This window comes from Lampetra fluviatilis, chromosome 59, assembly GCF_964198595.1.
Source record: "Lampetra fluviatilis chromosome 59, kcLamFluv1.1, whole genome shotgun sequence".
Lineage (NCBI taxonomy): Eukaryota > Metazoa > Chordata > Hyperoartia > Petromyzontiformes > Petromyzontidae > Lampetra > Lampetra fluviatilis.
Window position 1 is genome coordinate 5,894,697 of NC_136333.1, and position 21,262 is coordinate 5,915,958.

Sequence of the window (21,262 nt, forward strand, 5' to 3'; positions counted from 1 at the left end):
AACTTCGTTCGCGCCGTACGTGGCCAATCGCGCTTATCGGAGGTGGCCTACCATTTTTCGACTTGTGTCACGCGATTTCTCAAGTCCCCATGCAGGGATTCATCTTCTTGGTTCTTCCGGTAAAGTCACGTAGAATGGGAATAATAAAATAATAAAAATAAAACTATCAAATTATTCTCACGACGTTTCGGCCACAACGCAAGCAGCCGTCCTCAGGTGAAGAACAGGTCTGTCGAGACGACAGTCTGAATGAACACCACCCCAGGCTTGGAGCGTATATTTAAGCTGGGAGGGAGGAGGAAGAGCACCTTGACAAAATAATTTGCATATCAAGAGGAATCTTAATTTTAGAACTTTCGTGACTGCAGGAATTATTATTTGGTTCTTTCGGTTAAGTCACGTCTAAAGATAAAATAATAAATTAAATTAAATAATAGAATACGACGTTTCGATTGCAACACAAGCAATCATCATCAGGTATAATGAAATAGCGACATAAAATCTAACCAGAAAACTATAGACAGACATTAGCAGACAGATATCACCAAGATACATAGAGAGAGCAACACAGGTAACAGAGAGGGGTGATCGTCTCTGTGGGGTGGCCTTAAATAGACAGAGGGGGGAAGGAAAAACTGGAGGACCCGTAGAAAAAAAAACACGCAACCATGGGGAGAGAGGCACGCAAACTCCAAATATACAGCAGGCGTCGGGATTGAACCCACGACTTCCTGTACACCAGGCGAGGTAGTTAACATCTCCTAGCCACCGTGATGATAAACACATTCCTGCGGAGGGAGCTGGTAGGAACGTTGGGTTGCTCGGTCAATGGCCAGGGTCAACGGCGGCGTGGTGTATTCCGCAAATATGCCCCACTGTGAGGGCGGGCACAAGCCGGCGTGAGTAGGTTAAACGTTGAGTTTTATAAGGGCACCACAGAGTGACCAGCCCCTCCCCACCCACCCCCTCCCTGCACGACGGACGGACACAATAATCCCCTGTGGGCTGGTGGAACCAGTGGGTTCCTACCAGTATTATAGAGACGCTAACTCCAAATATACAGCAGGCGTCGGGATTGAACCCACGACGTCCTGCATACCGGGCGCATCTCTCCACCGTGGGTGCGCGCTCGTGTTTATCAACGCTCCGAGCGTGCGCGCCTGTTCAGCGCGTTGGCTCCGTGCGTGCGCGCGTGTCGATACGAAAGACGCAAGAACGCATTCGGCATTTTCTCACGTGACACTCGTTTCGCGCAAACCTCGGGACCTCCCTCCTCCCACCCCCCCAGCGCTTCGGCTATTCGCGATCATTTTTTTGTTTTTAGCACAAACTGAACGGGAGTGTAAAATCTAACCACGTGGGCTATTAGCCCGTGGGTGGCGGTGGCGTGGGGGCTGGATCGTGTCGTGTCATGCAGTCTCTTCCCTCCCCCGTGACTCCTGTGACGACCGCCTCACGTGACGGCTATCAACCAGAGGTCGCAAACGGGTTTTGATTCCTTACCCGTACCCGGCCGCACCAGGGTCGCAAACGGGTACCCGGCCGGGTACGGGTTAGCCGGGTATCGGGTAGGGTACGGGTATCGGGTAGGGTACGGGTATCGGGTAGGGTACGGGTATCGGGTAGGGTACGGGTATCGGGTAGGGTACGGGTATCGGGTACGGTATAGGGTACGGGTATCGGGTAGCCGGGTATCGGGTAGGGTACGGGTATCGGATAGGGTACGGGTATCGGGTAGGGTACGGGTATCGGGTAAGGTACTGGTATCGGGTAGGGTACGGGTATCGGATAGGGTACGGGTATCGGGTAGGGTACGGCTATCGGGTAGGGTACGGGTATCGGGTAGGGTACGGCTATCGGGTACGGGTATCGGGTAGGGTACGGGTATCGGGTAGGGTACGGGTATCGGGTGGGGTATCGGGTAGGGTACGGGTATCGGGTAGCCGGGTATCGGGTAGGGTACGGGTATCGGGTAGGGTACGGGTATCGGGTAGGGTACGGGTATCGGGTAGGGTATGGGTAGCCGGGTATCGGGTAGGGTACGGGTATCGGGTAGGGTACGGGTATCGGGTAGGGTACGGGTAGCCGGGTATCGGGTAGGGTACGGGTATCGGGTAGCCGGGTATCGGGTAGGGTACGGGTATCGGGTAGGGTACGGCTATCGGGTAGGGTACGGGTATCGGGTAGCCGGGTATCGGGTAGGGTACGGGTATCGGGTAGGGTACGGCTATCGGGTAGGGTACGGGTATCGGGTAGGGTACGGGTAGCCGGGTATCGGGTAGGGTACGGGTATCGGGTAGGGTACGGGTATCGGGTAGCCGGGTATCGGGTAGGGTACGGGTATCGGGTAAGGTACGGGTAGCCGGGTAGGGTACGGGTATCGGGTAGGGTACGGGTATCGGGTAGGGTACGGCTATCGGGTAGGGTAAGGGTATCGGGTAGGGTATGGGTATCGGGTAGGGTACGGGTAGCCGGGTATCGGGTACGGGTAGCCGGGTATCGGGTAGGGTACGGGTATCGGGTAGGGTACGGCTATCGGGTTGGGTACGGGTATCGGGTAGGGTACGGGTAGCCGGGTATCGGGTAGGGTACGGCTATCGGGTAGGGTACGGGTATCGGGTAGGGTACGGCTATCGGGTTGGGTACGGGTATCGGGTAGGGTACGGGTAGCCGGGTATCGGGTAGGGTACGGCTATCGGGTAGGGTACGGGTAGCCGGGTATAGGGTAGGGTACGGCTATCGGGTAGGGTACGGGTAGCCGGGTATAGGGTAGGGTACGGCTATCGGGTAGGGTACGGGTAGCCGGGTATAGGGTAGGGTACGGCTATCGGGTACCCGATTGCGACCTCTGCTATCAACGCAGTCGACCGGTGCCCAACGCAGTTGGCGGAGCGAGCGGCTGGCGCGCGCGTGCCGCGAGTTTTCATTCGGATGCCCCACGGCGCGCGGAGCACACGCGGTGCAAATTTGGCCGGCTCGCATTTGTGTGTGTGTGTCCCCTAATATCGTAACCGTTCATTCATGCGTGTGTGCGTGTGCGCTTGTGTGTGTGTATGTGTGTGCGCACTTGCGCGTGTGTGTGCGGACTTGTGTGTGTGTGTGCGCGCGCGCGTGTGAGTGCGCGTGTGTGTGTGCACGCGTGTGTGTGCACGCGTGTGTGTGAGCGCGTGTGTGTGTGAGCGCGTGTGTGTGAGCGCGTGTGTGTGTGCGCGTGTGTGTGTGTGCACGCGTGTGTGTGAGCGCGTGTGTGTGTGAGCGCGTGTGTGTGTGCGCACGTGTGTATGTATGTGTGCGCACGTGTGTGTGTGTGTGTGCACGCGTGTGTACGTGTGTGTGTGTGCACGCGTGTGAGTGTGTGAGTGCGTGTGTGTACGTGTGTGTGTGCACACGCGTGTGTGTGAGTGCGTGTGTGTACGCAGTAGATATCTTAGACGTGGTTTGGCACAGTAGGGGGCACAGGTGGTGCATCAGCCACTCATCTCAGTCAGTCGACCCGTGGCACCTGGGTCTGCCCCGTGACCTTCCAGCGGGCGTTCGACACTTCACGTGGCCTCAACGTGCACCTAGCCTGGCACAAGCGTCGTGGTGACGTCACCGCGTTTGTTGTACGCAGTAGTGCAGCGGTTAGCGCTGCGCTGCGAACCCGGCGACCCGAGTTCGATTCCTCCTCATGGCCAACACCCAGTGACGATTATCTCAACCGGTCCTGGGCCTCCCCTAGGTCGACTCGGCCTCAAATGAGTACTTGGTGCGCTGTGTAAAAAACAACACCACTGGGGAGACAAAGGCGGCCGGGCGTGGTGCTGGCCACCCACCCCCTCGTGTGCCGGTAGCCTTCATAGGTGCTACTCGCTGACAGCACTTGCCCCCACAGTCTGTTAAGCCTACACGGTGGTGGGAATCTTTGTCTTTGTGCCCGGGACCTGTCTGTGTGCCATCATCTCCTCCCATTCACTTGGCATCAGTGGACAACCCTCGGGGTTTTCGCAGGTCACGTGGTGGTTGGTGGCACCACTTAGTGGCTATTGGCGACGGCTGCTGTTGTTGTTGTTGCTGTTGTCCATTTTCATTTTACTTTACAATCCATTTTGCTTTAAGCCTCGCATTGATTTGAACAGCGTGGGGAAATTTTTTTTTGTTCTCTCCGCCTGATGAAGACCGCTTGTGTTGCGATCGAAGCGTCGTGGGTTTTTTGTTTTTATTATTTAAAATTTATGTTTATGAAAAAAAATATTTTATTATTTAAAATTTTAATTTTATTATTTTAAATGTATTTTTATTCATTTTTTTCTTTTATTATTTACAATGAAAATGTTATTCTTTTTTTATTTAAAGCATTTTTTTTCTTTTTTTCCCTTCTACGTGACTTTACCGAAAGAACCAAGAATATTTATAATTTTTCTTTTATTGCATTTTTTTTTCTTTTTCTATTTACCGACAACAGCGTGTGAAGTATGGTCAATCGCTCCCACCACCACCACTCTTGATTGTTGACGTGGCGTGGGGAGGGCCTTCATCCAGCAGTGGATTAACCAAGTTGTGCAATTGACTTCGTAGTTGTATTATGATCACGAGTGTTTCGTTGTTCGTGTTCTCGAGGTGACCTCGTTCTGTGTATTTAGGGGCCGTCCATAAATGACGTCACGCACCTAAGGGGGGGGGGGTCAGACATTTGTGACGATGTGTGACGAGGCGGGGGCGGTTTGAGAAATGTGACGTCACATCAAAATGCGCAACTTTAAATAAATAAAGACAACACGTTCTACTTAATTAAATAGACTTTTTAATAAATGTTTTCTCCTACAACATCAGAGTGCAGAGCCACATTAAATACGCACTACAATGACAATAGTTTAAAGCGATTTGAAGCATGTTTTATTTTCAAAATGGAAATGTTGTTTTGGGGGGGGGGGGGGGGCAGAGCTTTGTGACGCCGTGTGACGAGGGGGGGGGGGGTCAAAAATCGTCCAAAATCGCGTGACGTCATTTATGGACGGCCCCGAACTGAAAATGGCTCGGGTAGGAACGCTGAAAGAAAATGTGAACAAATCTCGGAAGAAAATGGTTTCAACACGGCACTTCGCATTGCCTGGTTCGCTATATCTCCCACACATCAAGGCAGGCCGTAATGTCTCAGTCCGCAGTAGGTCTATCAAACTGTGCGGTTTCCTGCAATAAACTTCAACACTGCACCTCCGATTAGCACGGTAGGGCTACGTACGGTGCGAAAGAAGTTCAACGTACATACTGCACATTGTCTCAACACTACCCATAGACTCAGCACTGCACATAGACTCAACACTGCACCATAGACTCAGCACTGCACATAGACTCAACACTGCACCATAGACTCAACACTGCACATAGACTCAACACTACCCATAGACTCAACACTACCCATAGACTCAACACTACCCATAGACTCAACACTGCCCATAGACTCAGCACTACCCATAGACTCAACACTGCACATAGACTCAACACTGCCCATAGACTCAACACTACCCATAGACTCAACACTGCCCATAGACTCAACACTGCCCATAGACTCAACACTACCCATAGACTCAACACTACCCATAGACTCAACACTGCCCATAGACTCAACACTGCCCATAGACTCAACACTACCCATAGACTCAACACTACCCATAGACTCAACACTACCCATTGACTCAACACTGCCCATAGACTCAACACTACCCATAGACTCAACACTACCCATAGTCTCAACACTACCCATAGACTCAGCACTACCCATAGACTCAACACTGCCCATAGACTCAACACTACCCATAGACTCAACACTACCCATAGACTCAACACTGCCCATAGACTCAACACTGCCCATAGACTCAACACTACCCATAGACTCAACACTACCCATTGACTCAACACTGCCCATAGACTCAACACTACCCATAGACTCAACACTACCCATAGTCTCAACACTACCCATAGACTCAGCACTACCCATAGACTCAACACTGCCCATAGACTCAACACTGCCCATAGACTCAACACTGCCCATAGACTCAACACTACCCATAGACTCAACACTACCCATAGACTCAACACTGCACCTCCGACGGTTGGCTACGTACGGTGCGAAAGAAGTTCAACTTGCGTACATAGCGGATCGCAGATCTCGGTACAAATTAATTCTTGCTGCCACCCGACACACAGAGATGCAAATTCCTACCGACTGGGTCAAACCGAGACGGGTCGCAACACGGGTGGGTGGGTGGGTAGTAGTAGCTACTACATATGTAGTAGCAGCTACATATGTAGTAGTAGTAGCTACTATATATGTAGTAGCAGCTACATATGTAGTAGCTACTACATATGTAGTAGTAGTAGCTACTACATATGTAGTAGTAGTAATAGTACTACATATGTAGTAGTAGTAGCTACTACATATGTAGTAGCAGCTACATATGTAGTAGCTACTACATATGTAGTAGTAGTAGCTACATATGTAGTAGTAGTAATAGTACTACATATGTAGTAGTAGTAGCTACTACATATGTAGTAGCAGCTACATATGTAGTAGTAGCTACATATGTAGTAGTAGTAGCTACTACATATGTAGTAGCAGCTACATATGTAGTAGTAGTAGTAGCTACTACATATGTAGTAGTAGCTACATATGTAGTAGTAGTAGCTACTATATATGTAGTAGCAGCTACATATGTAGTAGTAGCTACTACATATGTAGTAGCAGTAGCTACATATGTAGTAGCAGTAGCTACATATGTAGTAGTAGCTACTTATGTAGTACTACATATGTAGCTACTACTACATATGTAGCAGCTACTACTACATATGTAGTAGCTGCTACTATTACATATGTAGCTACTTGTGCCACTACGATAATCCGGCACTGCTCGTACCAATGACCTCCTCGAGTTTCGTCAACGTAAATCGTGCCACGTGGTGCCAACGCGCGGCGTGACGACGCCGTCGAGACATCGACAGAATGGTAACAAGCCCCGTTCTATAAACAGCGCGTGCGAACACCCCTTGTTCCCGTCAATGCACTGCTGGATGAGTGAGTGCCTGCACCCCACACACCGTGTGCCTGCCATTTGGATTTCGGATCGTAACTTCACCAGCCAGGCCGTTGCGGGTTGGTGAAGATATTAGGGGGGGAGGGGTTGGTGAGGGTGACATAGACGTACACTACAACCATGGATTTTGTCCAACTGCTCACAGCGTTGCTATCTGTGCAGGATGCGTGGTGGCTGTCCCGGTGGTGGTCTCCAATGCGGTAGTGGAGCGATTATTTGAACCGGCCCTTGGGCCTCCCCTAGGTCGGCTCAGCCTCAATTGAGTTCCTGATGAGATGTGTTAACATCGCCACTGGTGGAGACAAAGGCGGCCGGGCGTGGTGTTGGCGTGCTGGCCTTGGTAGGTGCCTTGCAATCTCCACAGACTTCTTCATTACACTGGTCAACACACTTTTTTGGTATAAGGTATTCCAACGGGTTTAAGGTAATTTTGGGGTGCTGATTCCAAATCTGGCATCAGTTTTTGTCTATCACATCAGGTTTTTGAGATATCAAATATTGCATTTTCAATAAAAACTGCAGAAGAAAAATATTAAATAAATGTGGATATCTACATAAAATGATATTATAAACACACTATCCTAAAAATACAGCACCATGTTTTAACACTAAAGCAGTCACTGACTCGCAACAACTTGCAATCATAAGTGACAGAGTTCATTTCGGGTAAAATCAATGAAAATGGGGTATGCTGATAGCATAAAAATGAGATGTGATAGAGCAAATCTGAGATCAGATTTAGAATCAGCACCCTGAACTTAGTCTAAAACAGCTGCAAAAGTCCAGGCCATAAAAAAATGTTTTTTTTTGTTGACCAGGTTTCTGCCAGAGCTGCACTTTACCGGCGAGGTCTCCGTAGTACTAGAATTGTAAATGTCGTCGCGGATTTACTCTGCGACACACAACCGGTTAGTGCTGTGCGAGTAACGGATTGGCATGTTGTGCGTGACGCGACAAAACCCTTTGCTAATTTAGCTGTGTCGGGGTGTTGGCGGGTTGAACGGCGCCTTTATATTTAGGCGATCGAAACCCCCAAAAAGAAAACCTACTGTGGATAATATTCGGCCGCGAAAGCCCTACGATTACGACTGCGTGTCGAAGTTTCCACTCGGTATTTAGGCGGCCGATGAAATGATGAAGCGGCTTTTGTTTTTCGCAACCCATTTATCGTTTTGACCTCCGACCTCAAGCCAGAGTTGGCCACCGATTCGGGAACTTTTCCAACGCTCCTCCGACAATCCATCATCACACAGCCGGTTGGAGCAGGAGGGAAGAGGGTGGATTGTTCATTGACAGCGAGGAATTTTGCGTGGTGCTTTTTTTGGTCGGGGCTGATGTTAAATGCCATGCTCAAGTCCCATCTAGACCCTGCGATTAGCACACGGTTAGGCTACGTACGGCGCGAAAGAAGTTCAAGGTGCGTGTACGTACGACCCTAACCTTGTCTCTCTGGCACTCACCACACCAACCAACCACTTGCTTCAAGCCCAGACCCTAACCATTACCAGCCAAGCAGAAGCAGAATCTTTATTTATCTTGGAAGAATTTGATGACCTTTGAAGTTCTTTGTCACCGATGTCCAGTCAGGGTGCGTCAGAAATCAGACACCAGGCAAACCAGACGCTGAGAGAAACCACAACCACACCAGCCAACGAAACACTGGCCCTGACCCTAACCACACCAGCCAACCAAACACTGGCCCTGACCCTAACCACACCGGCCACCAGACACTGTCCTAACCACAACCACACCAGCCAAACCAGACTCTGGCACTAACCCTAACCACACTAGCCACTCAGACACTCACCCTAACCACACCAGCCACTCAGTCACTGCCCTAACCCTAACCACACCAGCCACTAGCCCTAACCCTAACCACACTAGCCACTAGCCCTAACCCTAACCACACCAGCCACCCAGCCACTGCCCTAACCCTAACCACACCAGCCACTCACCCTAACCCTAACCACACCAGCCAACCAGCCACTAGCTCTAACCCTAACCACACCAGCCACTAGCCCTAACCCTAACCACACCAGCCACTAGCCCTAACCCTAACCACACCTGCCACTAGCCCTAACCCTAACCACACCAGCCAACCAGCCACTAGGTCTAACCCTAACCACACTAGCCCTAACCCTAACCACACCAGCCAACCAGCCACTAGCTCTAACCCTAACCACACCAGCCACTAGCCCTAACCCTAACCACACCAGCCACTAGCCCTAACCCTAACCACACCAGCCACTAGCCCTAACCCTAACCACACCAGCCAACCAGCCACTAGCTCTAACCCTAACCACACCAGCCACTAGCCCTAACCCTAACCACACCAGCCACTAGCCCTAACTCTAACCACACCAGCCACTAGCCCTAACCCTAACCACACCAGCCAACCAGCCACTAGCCCTAACCCTAACCACACCTGCCACTAGCCCTAACCCTAACCACACCAGCCAACCAGCCACTAGGTCTAACCCTAACCACACCAGCCACTAGCCCTAACCCTAACCACACCAGCCAACCAGCCACTAGCTCTAACCCTAACCACACCAGCCACTAGCCCTAACCCTAACCACACCAGCCACTAGCCCTAACCCTAACCACACCAGCCACTAGCCCTAACCCTAACCACACCAGCCAACCAGCCACTAGCTCTAACCCTAACCACACCAGCCAAACCAGACACGGAACATCTATTTCCGATCAGAACCGATCTATCTTCTCCGCCTAACCCCAAACACCCCCCCCCCCGCCGCCCCCATTCCTCACACGCCCACCACGCGCAACCCATAACCCAGACACCTCAGGTGGCTCTCAAAAGGGCATCCTAGCACGTGTGAATACCCCCCCTCCATAGGGTCCCAGCAGTACATTAATGATTTTGCCACGCGGTCTATTTATATCCGACGCACGTGCCTGAGGAAGGGGGCGGGGCTTCTACGTCATAGCCACGCCCAGCGGGGTGACGTCACGCCGCCGGTATAAATAGGGGACCCTCCCCTGACATTGTGCAGTTGCGTCAGGTTTAAGGCGGTTTTGTGGCTCTTAGAAGTCCTTAATTATAGCCAAGTATATAAAGTGTATACTTTAAACTTACAGCTATGAGTGAAAGTAGTAGGTAGCCTTTGCTTTAAACGTAAGCAGTGACTGTTTGCGTTTTTTTTTAAATTGTTGTGTTAAGTGTTTTGTAAATTATTAACTTTAAATCGAAAGTTTCATACATTCTCATCATGAAGTTCATCATTGCTATTGGCGGGTAAGTGAGCGCGCCCATCAATTTCGTCGTCTCAGGTTAACCTTGCGACGTATTGTGAAGTGTTAGCAGGTTGTCAAAGTCCGCTTGTTAATTGTAATAACTCGTACAATTTAAGTTAACACAAAGCGCGGTTATGCATTACAGTTGGCTTTCCGGCGATTCCATTAGCGCGTTTAAGTGTTTCGATACAGGAATCGACTCGGCTCACCCGCAATGTGAGGAATCGGTTAGTGGTGTAATCGAGATAAGAATCGATTCCTCTAAGGTCGCCTGCGTTATCGCGCTGGAAGTAATCGATGTCGAGATAATCGAATCGATACGAACGAGAAAGTGATTATAATTTAGCGATATTTTACCTCAAATTGTAAGCAAATAGGCGTAGCGCGGAATAGTTTTAACAGCAACAGTGTCCAAACATGTTATTGAACGTTGGCAAGTCCGTAATATTAACGCGCCGCCAAAATCGATATTGCGACATTTTGCCGCCAAATTTGAAATTGTTATCTCAAATTGGCGCCAAGCAAAGCGTGTCACTGTACAAGTTTTGACACTTGAAACCAACATTGCTGAGGGAAAACCCGACATAATACTTAGTTTCAGCGATACTCTTATACAAAGTTTACCTTCGTAGTTGTGTCTGTGTTAAAATAGCGTTAAAGGGCGAATGCGTACGTTGTGATTATATCGCTTAAATGGATGTTGTAATTCACTTTCGGTTGACGGTAATTCGGCTTATTTATCAAATAAGTTTGATATATATTCGTTATATTATACGAATATAGCGAGTGGTTATTTTTTGCTAAAATCTGTCAATTTTTGACGAGACAGTTTGATAAAATAATTTCACTTTTGATTAAATATCTATCCGAGTGAAATAGATCTTGTTTCTTTTGTGTTTAAATAAAACGTGTTTATTTTGACCAAACTAAGTGTTTCTTGAGGAAAATGTAAACGTTCTAGATTCGATAAAATACGTTTTGATCGAATAATGATTAAAACAAGGGGGGCGGGGGGGGGGAATGGAGAGAGGTTTTTATTTACGTCTTATTATCTACTCTTAGGTTTTTTCGGTAAAGTCACGTAGGTAAAAATAATATAAATATAAATTACTTTATTACAAATAATAATAGAAATAAAATAGAAAAAACTATAGTAATTTTATTATTTATTTTATACCTACGTGACTTTACCGAAAACACCTAAGAGTATGAATCCTTGCAGTCACGAAAGCTTCAAATCTAGTCTTCTTATCTGTTTTAATACTTCAAAGATGCATTGCCGGTTTGCTGTTATCGTTGAATCTGTGAAATGTCTTCAAAATGCTTTCAGATGCTATATAAAATAATTTGTATTGTGCTACTTTGTTCCCCCTGTCGACAGAGTGACTAACGGGGGTAAGACGACGCTCACGAATCACCTGATGAAGGTGTTGTCCAACTGTTGCGTTGTCCACCAGGATGACTTCTTTAAGGTGGGTTACGAGAGGGGCAAGATGGGGACGAGAGGGCGATACGGACGAGGGAGACATACGGGGGACGAGAGAGAGAGACATGGGGCGAGAGAGAGACACGGGGACGAGAGAGAGAGACACGGGGACGAGAGAAGAGACACGGGGGAGAGAGAGACACGGGGGAGAGAGAGAGACACGGGGACGAGAGAGACATCACGGGGACGAGAGAGAGACAGGGGGGAGATAGAGAGACACGGGGACGAGAGAGACATCACGGGGACAAGAGAGAGACACGGGGAGAAAGAGAGAGACACGGGGAGAAAGAGAGAGACGGGGACGAGAGAGACATCACGGGGACAAGAGAGAGACACGGGGAGAAAGAGAGAGACACGGGGAGAAAGAGAGAGACACGGGGACGAGAGAGACATCACGGGGACAAGAGAGAGACACGGGGAGAAAGAGAGACACGGGGAGAAAGAGAGTGACACGGGGAGAAAGAGAGAGACACGGGGAGAAAGAGAGAGACACGGGGACGAGAGAGACATCACGGGGACGAGAGAGACATCACGGGGACAAGAGAGAGACACGGGGAGAAAGAGAGAGACACGGGGAGAAAGAGAGAGACACGGGGAGAAAGAGAGAGACACGGGGAGAAAGAGAGAGACACGGGGAGAAAGAGAGAGACACGGGGACGAAAGAGAGAGACACGGGGACGAGAGAGACATCACGGGGACAAGAGAGAGACACGGGGAGAAAGAGAGAGACACGGGGAGAAAGAGAGAGACACGGGGACGAGAGAGACATCACGGGGACAAGAGAGAGACACGGGGGACGAGAGAGACACGGGGAAGAGAGAGACATCACGGGGGACGAAAGAGAGACACGGGGGACGAGAGACGACGGAGATGGATATGAGCCCATGGGGTTGTCAGAAATATGGAACTGAAACAGGGACGTGAGACATGGGGATGACCCCATCTGTATCAGCCAGCTGTGCTGATCTCCAGTCCTCTGATCACTCAGATTTGTGAAATTTAAACATCGCCGTTTGACGTCTCTATACCGTGTCTGTCTTGTCGAGTAACATCACTCTTTCCTCGATACGACGAAGCCTTTTTTTGCGTACAGTAAAACCTTGGATTGCGAGTAACTTGGTCTGCGAGTGTTTTGCAAGACGAGCAAAATTTTAAACTAAATATTAATTTGATAAACGAGCGAGGGGTCTTGCAATACGAGTAGCACGTGTACACGCTTTGTCTGCCGAGCGTCACGTGATCACAACTGATATACGAGTGCTGTGGATTACAAACACGTTTCCGGAACGAATTATTCTCGCAATCCAAGGTTTTACTGTACCTGTTTATCCGTCACCTTTCTTTGGCATCCGTCTGTACGTATTATTGTCCGTCTCTGTGGGTCTGCTCTGCTACTCCCATCATCTGTGAAGCCACTTCTGTGCCCAGCCATCCATGTTGTCGACTCGCCACCCGACCCTCTTTGTTAAGTCCCATGCCCAAGACCATTATTTTTACATTCTTAGGTTTTTTCGGTAAAGTTACGTAGTAAAAAAAAATTAATGAAAGTAAAATAAAATAAAATCACGACGTTTCGGAGGCAACACAAGCTTCCATCTTCAGGTGGAATCGTCACAGCACGATAGCTGTACTTTTATTAATTTAAATTAGTTTTTTTACGTACGTGACTTTACCGAAAAAAACCTAAGAATATGAATCCTTGCAGTCACGAAAGCTTCAAATCTAGAATCATTCTTTTTATCTTTGTCTATGACGACAATAAATATCCTCACTGTTTCGCAACAGTGTCTGGAGATGCGGTCGCATGTAGACGCTTAATATATATCCCCACCTCGTGTTGTATGCGTCTGATGGGTGTGTCTCTCTGCAGCCCCAGGACCAGATTGCCATTGGTGCGGATGGATTCAAGCAGTACGACAGTGAGTGCTTGCATATTTGCACAGCTCAAAAGGCGTGTAACAATTCGCCAATGACAATCAATTGAAGAGCCTTTAAGACCTCTAATATGCCCTGTTGGCCCCCCCCCTCCCCCTAATTTCTCCCTCCCCCCTCATCTCCCTCTCCCCTCTTCTCCCTCGCGTGCCCTCCTTCACATCCATCTCCAACTCATCTGCCGTTCTTTCATCTCCTCCCCCTTACATCTCCCTCCTCTTCCTTTCCTCTCATCAACCCCTCCCCCCCCCCCCCCCCTTAACTTCCTTAATCCATCCTTTCCCTCATCCTCCTCACCTCCCTCACCCCCCTTCCCCCGCCACCTTTTCACTGGACATACACAGCCCTGGAGGCCCTGGACATGGAGGCGATGGTGGCGACGGTGCGTGCCTGGGTGGAGAACCCACACAAGTTTGCGCTGTCGCACGGCGTGGAGGCCACGGGGACTGAGATTGAGGACAAGGACACAGACTCCCGCCTGCACATCCTCATCGTCGAGGGCTTCCTACTCTACACCTACCCGTGAGTGGGGGGCTCGGGGAATCTGCGCGTGTGTGTGTGTGTATGTGTGTGTATGTAGTGGGGAGCGATAATGTAGCGGTTAGCGCGCTGCGCTATGAACCTAGCGACCCGGGTTCGATTCCCGCTCACGGCCAACACCAGTGAAGATTATCTGAACCGGTCCTGGGCCTCCCCTAGGTCGACTCAGCCTGAAATGAGTACCTGGTGTGGTGTGTAAACATCGCCACTGGGGAGACAAAGGCGGTCGGGCGTGGTGCTGGCCACCCACCCCCTCGTGTGCCGTTCTGGCCTTCATAGGTGCTCGCTAACAGCACTTGCCCCTACAGTCTGTTAAGGCTACACGGGGGATCTTTGTATGTAGAGGAGCGGTGGTGCAGCGGTTAGCGCGCTGGGCTACGAATCCGGCCACCCGAGTTCGATTCCCGCTCATGGCCAACACCAGTGACGAATAATCTGAATCTGTCCTGGGACTCCCCTAGGTCAACTCGGCCTCAAATGCGTGTTTAAGAATCGCCACTGGGGACACAAAAGGTGGTTGGGTGTGGTGCTGGCCACCCACCCTCTCGTGTGCTTGCTAACGGCACTTGCTCCAACAGTCTGTTCAGGCTATACGGGGGATCTTTGTCTGCACGAGTGTCGTGTGATTGTTTTGGTGAGTTGCACTGCGCTATGAATCCGGCGACCCAGAGTTTGAATCCCGCTCGTGGCCAATCTCTGCGGCAAAAATCCTGGACCTATGAGCTTCCAGTTGCTTATCGGGCTCTCTGTTTGATATGGGTCACAGTAGGTCCGACTCGGCATGAAATATGGAGGCTCATTTCCTGGCAGCGATTTCAGCCGCACCACCTCTACATAACAATAGGCCCAGTCAACCATTCTACACAACAAAGACTCATTTCCTGGCAGCGATTTCAGCCGCATCACCTCTACACAACAAAAAGGCTCAGTCCCTTTTACACGCACCTTTAAATCATCTGCACCTAGTTTACACAACAAAGGCTCATTCCTAACAGCGTGCTTCAGCCGCACCGAACCTCACAAAAATAATATTCAGGGCCTACCTTGGCTCCTCCCACCCTCAACCAGTATATATACAAGGACTGTTTTCTTGGTATTTCTCTCACTTGATACAGCTATCGTGCTGTGACGGTTCCACCTGAAGACGGAAGCTTGTGTTGCCTCCGAAACGTCGTGATTTTTATTTTATTTTTTATTTAACTTTTATTAATTTTATACCTACGTGACTTTACCGGAAAAAACCTAAAAATATGAAATAACAACTTGGTGTAAGCATCAGCACTGGGGAACCAAAGACGCCTTAGGTTAGGAACTTCGAATCTTCTTAATAGACCGTGGTAGGAAAGTTTTGTCGACGTCTTAGGAAAAAAGGTTTGTGATGAGTGGGACGTGCGTAACCGGATGGAAAAGAATGGGGTAATGAATTCGCGGGTTTGGAATAGAACGTGGCAGGAGAGCGCTGTGGTTGTAATCGGGAAATGTAGGTAACACCTGAAGCCAAGACTGGTGATGGTGAAACTCTGTAAGAGACGTGCTTCAGTGTGTCTCCCTCTTGTGTCGTTCACAGGCCTCTTATGGATCTCCTTGACCAGAAGTTCTTCATCAGCATTCCTTACCAAGAGTGTAAATTGCGTCGCAGGTGATTGTCCAGTCTACCAATTCTATGATCACCTCGCACACGGGCTGCTTATCTAGTTTATGAATGCAATGTCGTCTCAGACAGCTCATTTCCTTGATCAATTATATAGCCACACACAGCCTGCTTTATTAATTCTACAATGTGGACGGCTAAATCTGTTCTACCAATTGAATTACAGACTGCTTAGCCGACTTATCTGGCCAAGTGGCTCAGTGAGCAAAGTACAAACAGAAGATTGAGAGGTCAAAATCCTGATTGGCGTGTCGGGGGCGTAGGCGTGGGTGAATCATTCCCTCTCAGGAGTCAACAGTCGTCCTACGGGTAGACTCGCCCCCGCCGCCACGCGAATGTGGAAATGAGCCTGGCCTCACAATGCACGCCACGTTGACTTTACGTGATCCGCCTGTTGACCGCATCGCCCGGAATTGCACGTGGGATCTCGTCAGATCTCGGAAACTAATTAGGTTCGTTGCCTGCACAGGGCTTGCGATTCGTGACCACCACACGCACAATAGGAGTTGGATGCTCCAGTGGGGCTGTGCCGGGCAGAGTGCACAGGGTTTCCCACGCTTTGTGTGGTGGACGAGTTCCAAAGAAAAATTGGCGCACGAAGCGAGCTTGCAAGAGACAACTGCCTGCAGGAGCAGTGCGTACGGTAACACGCAATCAACGTCCCGTGACGGACTGCGTAGCCGCATAGGAGCTAATTAAAATCGCTTGCCGTTTTGGGTAGAAATAGGTTAGCCGCACATACAGCGCGAAATGGCACTAACAACGCGCATGAAGCGAGAAAAAACTATTGAACTATGTTCATATTTTCACATCTGCCCCCCCCAAACTTTCAATTCTGCTGTGATTATGCGCTCCCAGACGGCTGAGTGGCCGATGTGTAAAACATTTTTATATGAAGGTACAGATGGGAATGAGGCGAATTGTCTGATTATTTTGTTGTAACAGTCTCAGTTCTAGTGAGATCTTTTTATGAAGGTCCCCCTGAGAGGCTCGCAGACATTGTGTCATACAACCTTGGTTTGGATCCGTTTCAGATATCCATTAGGGATGTGTTTCCTACCCTCCCCCAATAAAAAAAAATTGGGCCACGATTTTACATTTCCAATTATAATAATGACATTCATAATTCGCCTGATTTCTTAGACCAAGTCAACAACTCGGAGGCACGGAGCCAAGCTCAGGGCTGCTCGAAAGCCTGACCCAACAAAGTTAGAGGCCTTTAGATGGCTCTTGAAAGTAGCGGTACATTTAACGTTGCCGATGTGCAAAGGGGTAGAGGGCTCCACACTGAGGGCGCGACAGCAGAGAACCGACGTGAGGCTGTGGCAGTTTTAAGAGCTCGGTGTCCCAAGCAGATTGTGAGTGACGCTGCTGCCGCTGTGTGGGATTCTACCGTGAGCCAGAGGTCGCAACCGGGTACCCGATACCCGTACCCTACCCGATACCCGGCTACCCGTACCCAGCCGGGTACGGGTACCTGTTTGCGACCCTAGTGCGGCCGGGTACGGGTACGCCGTGAGTTACTGGTGAGTAACTGTTTGTCACTCGTTTCCCAACGTCTTGTCTCTTCTCACAATTCAAGTTCCTAGAATCAACCCACCCACGCCTGCAACATGGCTTCATCCCAGAGGTCGCAATCAGGTACCCGATACCTGTACCCGGCCGGGTACGGGTAGGGTACAGGTACAGCCGGGTACGGGTACCCGTTTGCGACCCTGGTGCGGCCGGGTACGGGTACGGATAAGGAATCAAAACCCGTTTGCGACCTCTGCCGTGAGCTTCAGTGCAAGGTGGGAGAGTGGCGAGGGTGCGGTGGTCTGGAGTTTTGTTTCGTTTCGGCTTAACCCAAACGCCGGAAGCGACGTCGCACCAATGATGTCACTTCTGAGCTTTTCTCGCCAAAAGTGGCGTCGCGTAGCGTTGAGTGACGTGCCACAGTGTTGCTGGCACGAATATGTTTGACATCGGTGCGAAATGGGAAAGATCTCAAATGGATGAAAACACCTTTTAATCCGAAGCGCATGCTTAATATGCCCATTTCCAAAAGGTAAAAATACGTTTCAAGTATATTCTTAGGTTTTTTCGGTAAAGTCACGTAGGTAAAAAATTAATAAAAATAAAATAAAAATCACGACGTTTCGGAGGCAACACAAGCTTTCGTCTTCAGGTGGAACCGTCACAGCACGATTGCTGTATCAAGTGAGAAATTCCAAGAAAACAGTCCTTGTATATATACTGGTTGAGGGTGGGAGGAGCCAAGGTAGGCCCTGAATATTATTTTTGTGAGGTTCGGTTATTTTTATTTTACTTTCATAAATTTTTTACCTACGTGACTTTACCGAAAAAACCTGAGAATATGAATCCTTGGCAGTCACAAAAGCTTCAAATCTAGAATACGCTTCAAGTGTCAATTTAGTTCAACTTGGTAAGAACGCGGGACACATCAAGCACGAGGTATTAATCTGCCAGTAGGAGGCTGATTGCTGTGTATAATCACAATTGTGCGATTCCCGTGTGTGTGTGTGTGCGTGCAGCACTCGCAACTACACTGTTCCGGACCCGCCGGGACTCTTTGACGCTCACGTGTGGCCCATGTACCTGAAAAACCGCGCTCAGATGAATGTACTGGACGCCAATATTGGTACGTGGGCTCGTGTGTTTGAGTGCACGCGTGCGTGTACACTTGGAGCGCACTGGTTAGCGCCGATACGCTACAAAGTTCAAAACCACGGCAACTCGCGTTCGATTCCCGCTCACAGCCGTCACTGGCGGCGAATATTTGAACCTGGTTTTGACGTTGAGTTTCTCGTCGGCATTCGGGCTGGCTCAGGTCGCAACCGGGTACCCGATACCCGTACCTTACCCGATACCCGGCTACCCGTACCCGGCCGCGACCCTGACATTTGCACGAAACAAAAATAATCGTCGCACGCACGATTCTTTCCGTGCATCACGAGCCTTGGAATATCATTCGAAATCGATGAGTCACTTCCAGAGTTGCCCCCGTCAGCGGTGTGATTTTTAAGTCCTTTATATTAAGTTCGCTTGCTTGCTTGCGCGCTTACAACCGTGCAAATCTTTCGGTCGTTTTGTAACCCACTTCCCGTGATCCAATCGAGCTGATATTTTCACACACAGACTCGTTGTGCGTGACAATTTATTTTCGTGAAAATTTTTTTCCTAAATTTTCCACTTTTTAGGAAAAAATTTTTTTTCATATTTAATTTAAAATACAAATGTGATAAAAATGAAACTCTTACTCAAGAAAAACAAATGAATAATAAAATAAAACCGATGCCACGCATATAAAGGATTTATAGTGAAAAACTTTGTTTTTACGGGTTAATTTTTAAAATGTATTTGCTTGCATCGTTGTGACTTAAAAAAAAATGTGTTTTGTAGTTCACTTGGACGGCAAAAGCTCCCGTGAGTCGCTCTTCACGGAGGTGTTCAACGCCGTGCAAGAGAGACTCAACGCGTTGCTTTGAGGCGCCGTGGGTAAATCGTGCAACGCGCTCACCAAACAAAGACTGACTCTGCACACACACGACGTTTGAATCGTCTCCTGGGCAGGCGAGTAGTGTTTTCATACCTCCCTTCCGACGTCGACATTCAAGCCGTACGCGTAGTGGTTTTTTCATTGTCTTCTAGATTTGAAGCTTTCGTGACTGCAAGGATTCATACTCTTAGGTTTTTTCGGTAAAGTCACGTAGGTAAAAAAGAAAATTAAAAGTTAATAATGGAACTAAAATAAAAAATCACGACGTTTCGGAGGCAACACAAGTCTCCGTCATCAGGTGGGACCGTCACAGCTAAAATTACTGCATCAAGTGATTTATTATTTTATTTCCATTATTAACTTTTAATTAAATTTTTTACCTACATGACTTTACCGAAAAAAACCTCAGTATTTTCATTGTCTGTTTTGCTGCGCCGAGCCCCCGACCAACCATGATGCCGTTGCTGGCCTCATTATCAGTGAATCTGGCTCGAGGGGTGTGGGGGGCACGGCGAGGGGGGGTGTGGGGGGCCTAAGTAGAACCGGGGGTTAACGAGAAGTTCGCCGCGCGTGATGCGAGCTCACGCACACTCTTGAGGAAGCAACATCGCCACGTTACCTCTGCACCTCCGTTTTTAGCAGGGTTGGCCACGTACGGTGTGAAAGAAGTTCAACGTAACATACGTACACCGACGCGCATCTCGCGAACTTGTTCATCGCGTGTTACTGCCGAGCCGTGCCGGGCTGACGCCGCTCGATTTAGCACGCTTGGCTACGTACGGTGCGAAAGAAGTTCTACATACATCAGCGTCGCCTCCGATTAGCACGGTCGGCTGTGTGCCGTGCGAAATAAATTCAACATAACAGAATACATCAGCGTCACCTCCGATTAGCACGATCGGCTGTGTGTGGTGCGAAAGATGTTCAACATAACATACCTACATTTGGAGATGAAATGTGTCGAGAAAATCACTGTTGGCAATTTCTCTACCCTGGGTGATACCGATGATGTTTTTTTTTTTAGGCCAATGGGCTCAATGATCGATTATTAATCTGCACACAGACAACGGATTTATTGGTGTCTTATCCTTGTTCGGTGCCACAACGTTTATCTTCTCTGTTCACAGGTGGATTTGTACGAAGAAGTGATGGCCCAAAAACCCCGGCAAAAACAAGCCTGCCGAAGATGATATTAATTTGAACACGATACGGCCATTATTGTCATTGTTTCCGTGTTTTTAGTTTGTGTTTTTACATCAACTCCAGCTTTACGATAAAGTTATTGTTTTAAGTTATGTTCGTACACTATTGATATATTTTACATTTGTCGCTGTAATGTACGTTGTAAATGCTTTGTTTTTATCGGCCCATGTTGCTGTGTTTAAAATTCTCCGCTAGCACAGTAGGAAGGTTGTGAGGTTAAATCTTTCATCGAGGGTCACAAACCCATCATGCCAATAGGGGAGATAACATCGAAACACCACTTGAGGGTGTCCTGTGGATAAACTTGTCCCTGCCATATGAATGTGGAATTACCACGACACTCTGGTCTGCCAACAGAGAGATGAGTCACACCCTGCTTGAACAAGTGGAAAATGTTTGTATATAAATGTTGATGGAAGTTATGTTTAAAGTTAAAGTCATCCAATCAATGCTATCGACTCTTGTTTTTACTGATCCTAAGTTAGGTCTGTATACTATACTTTGCACTGAAACCACTTCACTCAATTTCGATTCAAAGCTTTCGTGACTGTAGGGATTCATCTTCTTGGTTCTTTCAGTAAAGTCACGTAGAAGGGAAATAATAAAAATAAAATAATTCTCAC

At 48.7% G+C, this 21,262-nt stretch overlaps 1 protein-coding gene and 1 long non-coding RNA gene across 2 annotated transcripts in view; one reads left to right on the plus strand and one right to left on the minus strand.

Moving 5' to 3' along the window:
* LOC144950707 (uncharacterized) overlaps positions 1–21,262 on the minus strand; it is a 306,816-nt gene that overhangs the window by 93,267 nt on the left and 192,287 nt on the right. The window lies entirely within an intron of this gene.
* Positions 10,100–21,070, plus strand: LOC144950706 (nicotinamide riboside kinase 2-like). Its single transcript, XM_078880781.1, has 8 exons — positions 10,100–10,329; positions 11,710–11,800; positions 13,685–13,733; positions 14,091–14,268; positions 15,854–15,925; positions 18,472–18,578; positions 19,340–19,435; positions 20,564–21,070. Exons 1-7 carry the CDS (start codon positions 10,304–10,306, stop codon positions 19,423–19,425), a joined length of 609 nt encoding a protein of 202 aa, XP_078736907.1. The 5' UTR covers positions 10,100–10,303; the 3' UTR covers positions 19,426–19,435; positions 20,564–21,070.

Bases quoted from the DNA above. Each gene is read 5' to 3' on its own strand.
- LOC144950706 (XM_078880781.1), top strand. From the start codon at position 10,304: ATGAAGTTCATCATTGCTATTGGCGG. The intron at 10,330-11,709 runs GTAAGTGAGCGC...CCCTGTCGACAG, and splicing joins TTCATCATTGCTATTGGCGG to AGTGACTAACGGGGGTAAGA. The intron at 14,269-15,853 runs GTGAGTGGGGGG...TGTCGTTCACAG, and splicing joins TTCCTACTCTACACCTACCC to GCCTCTTATGGATCTCCTTG.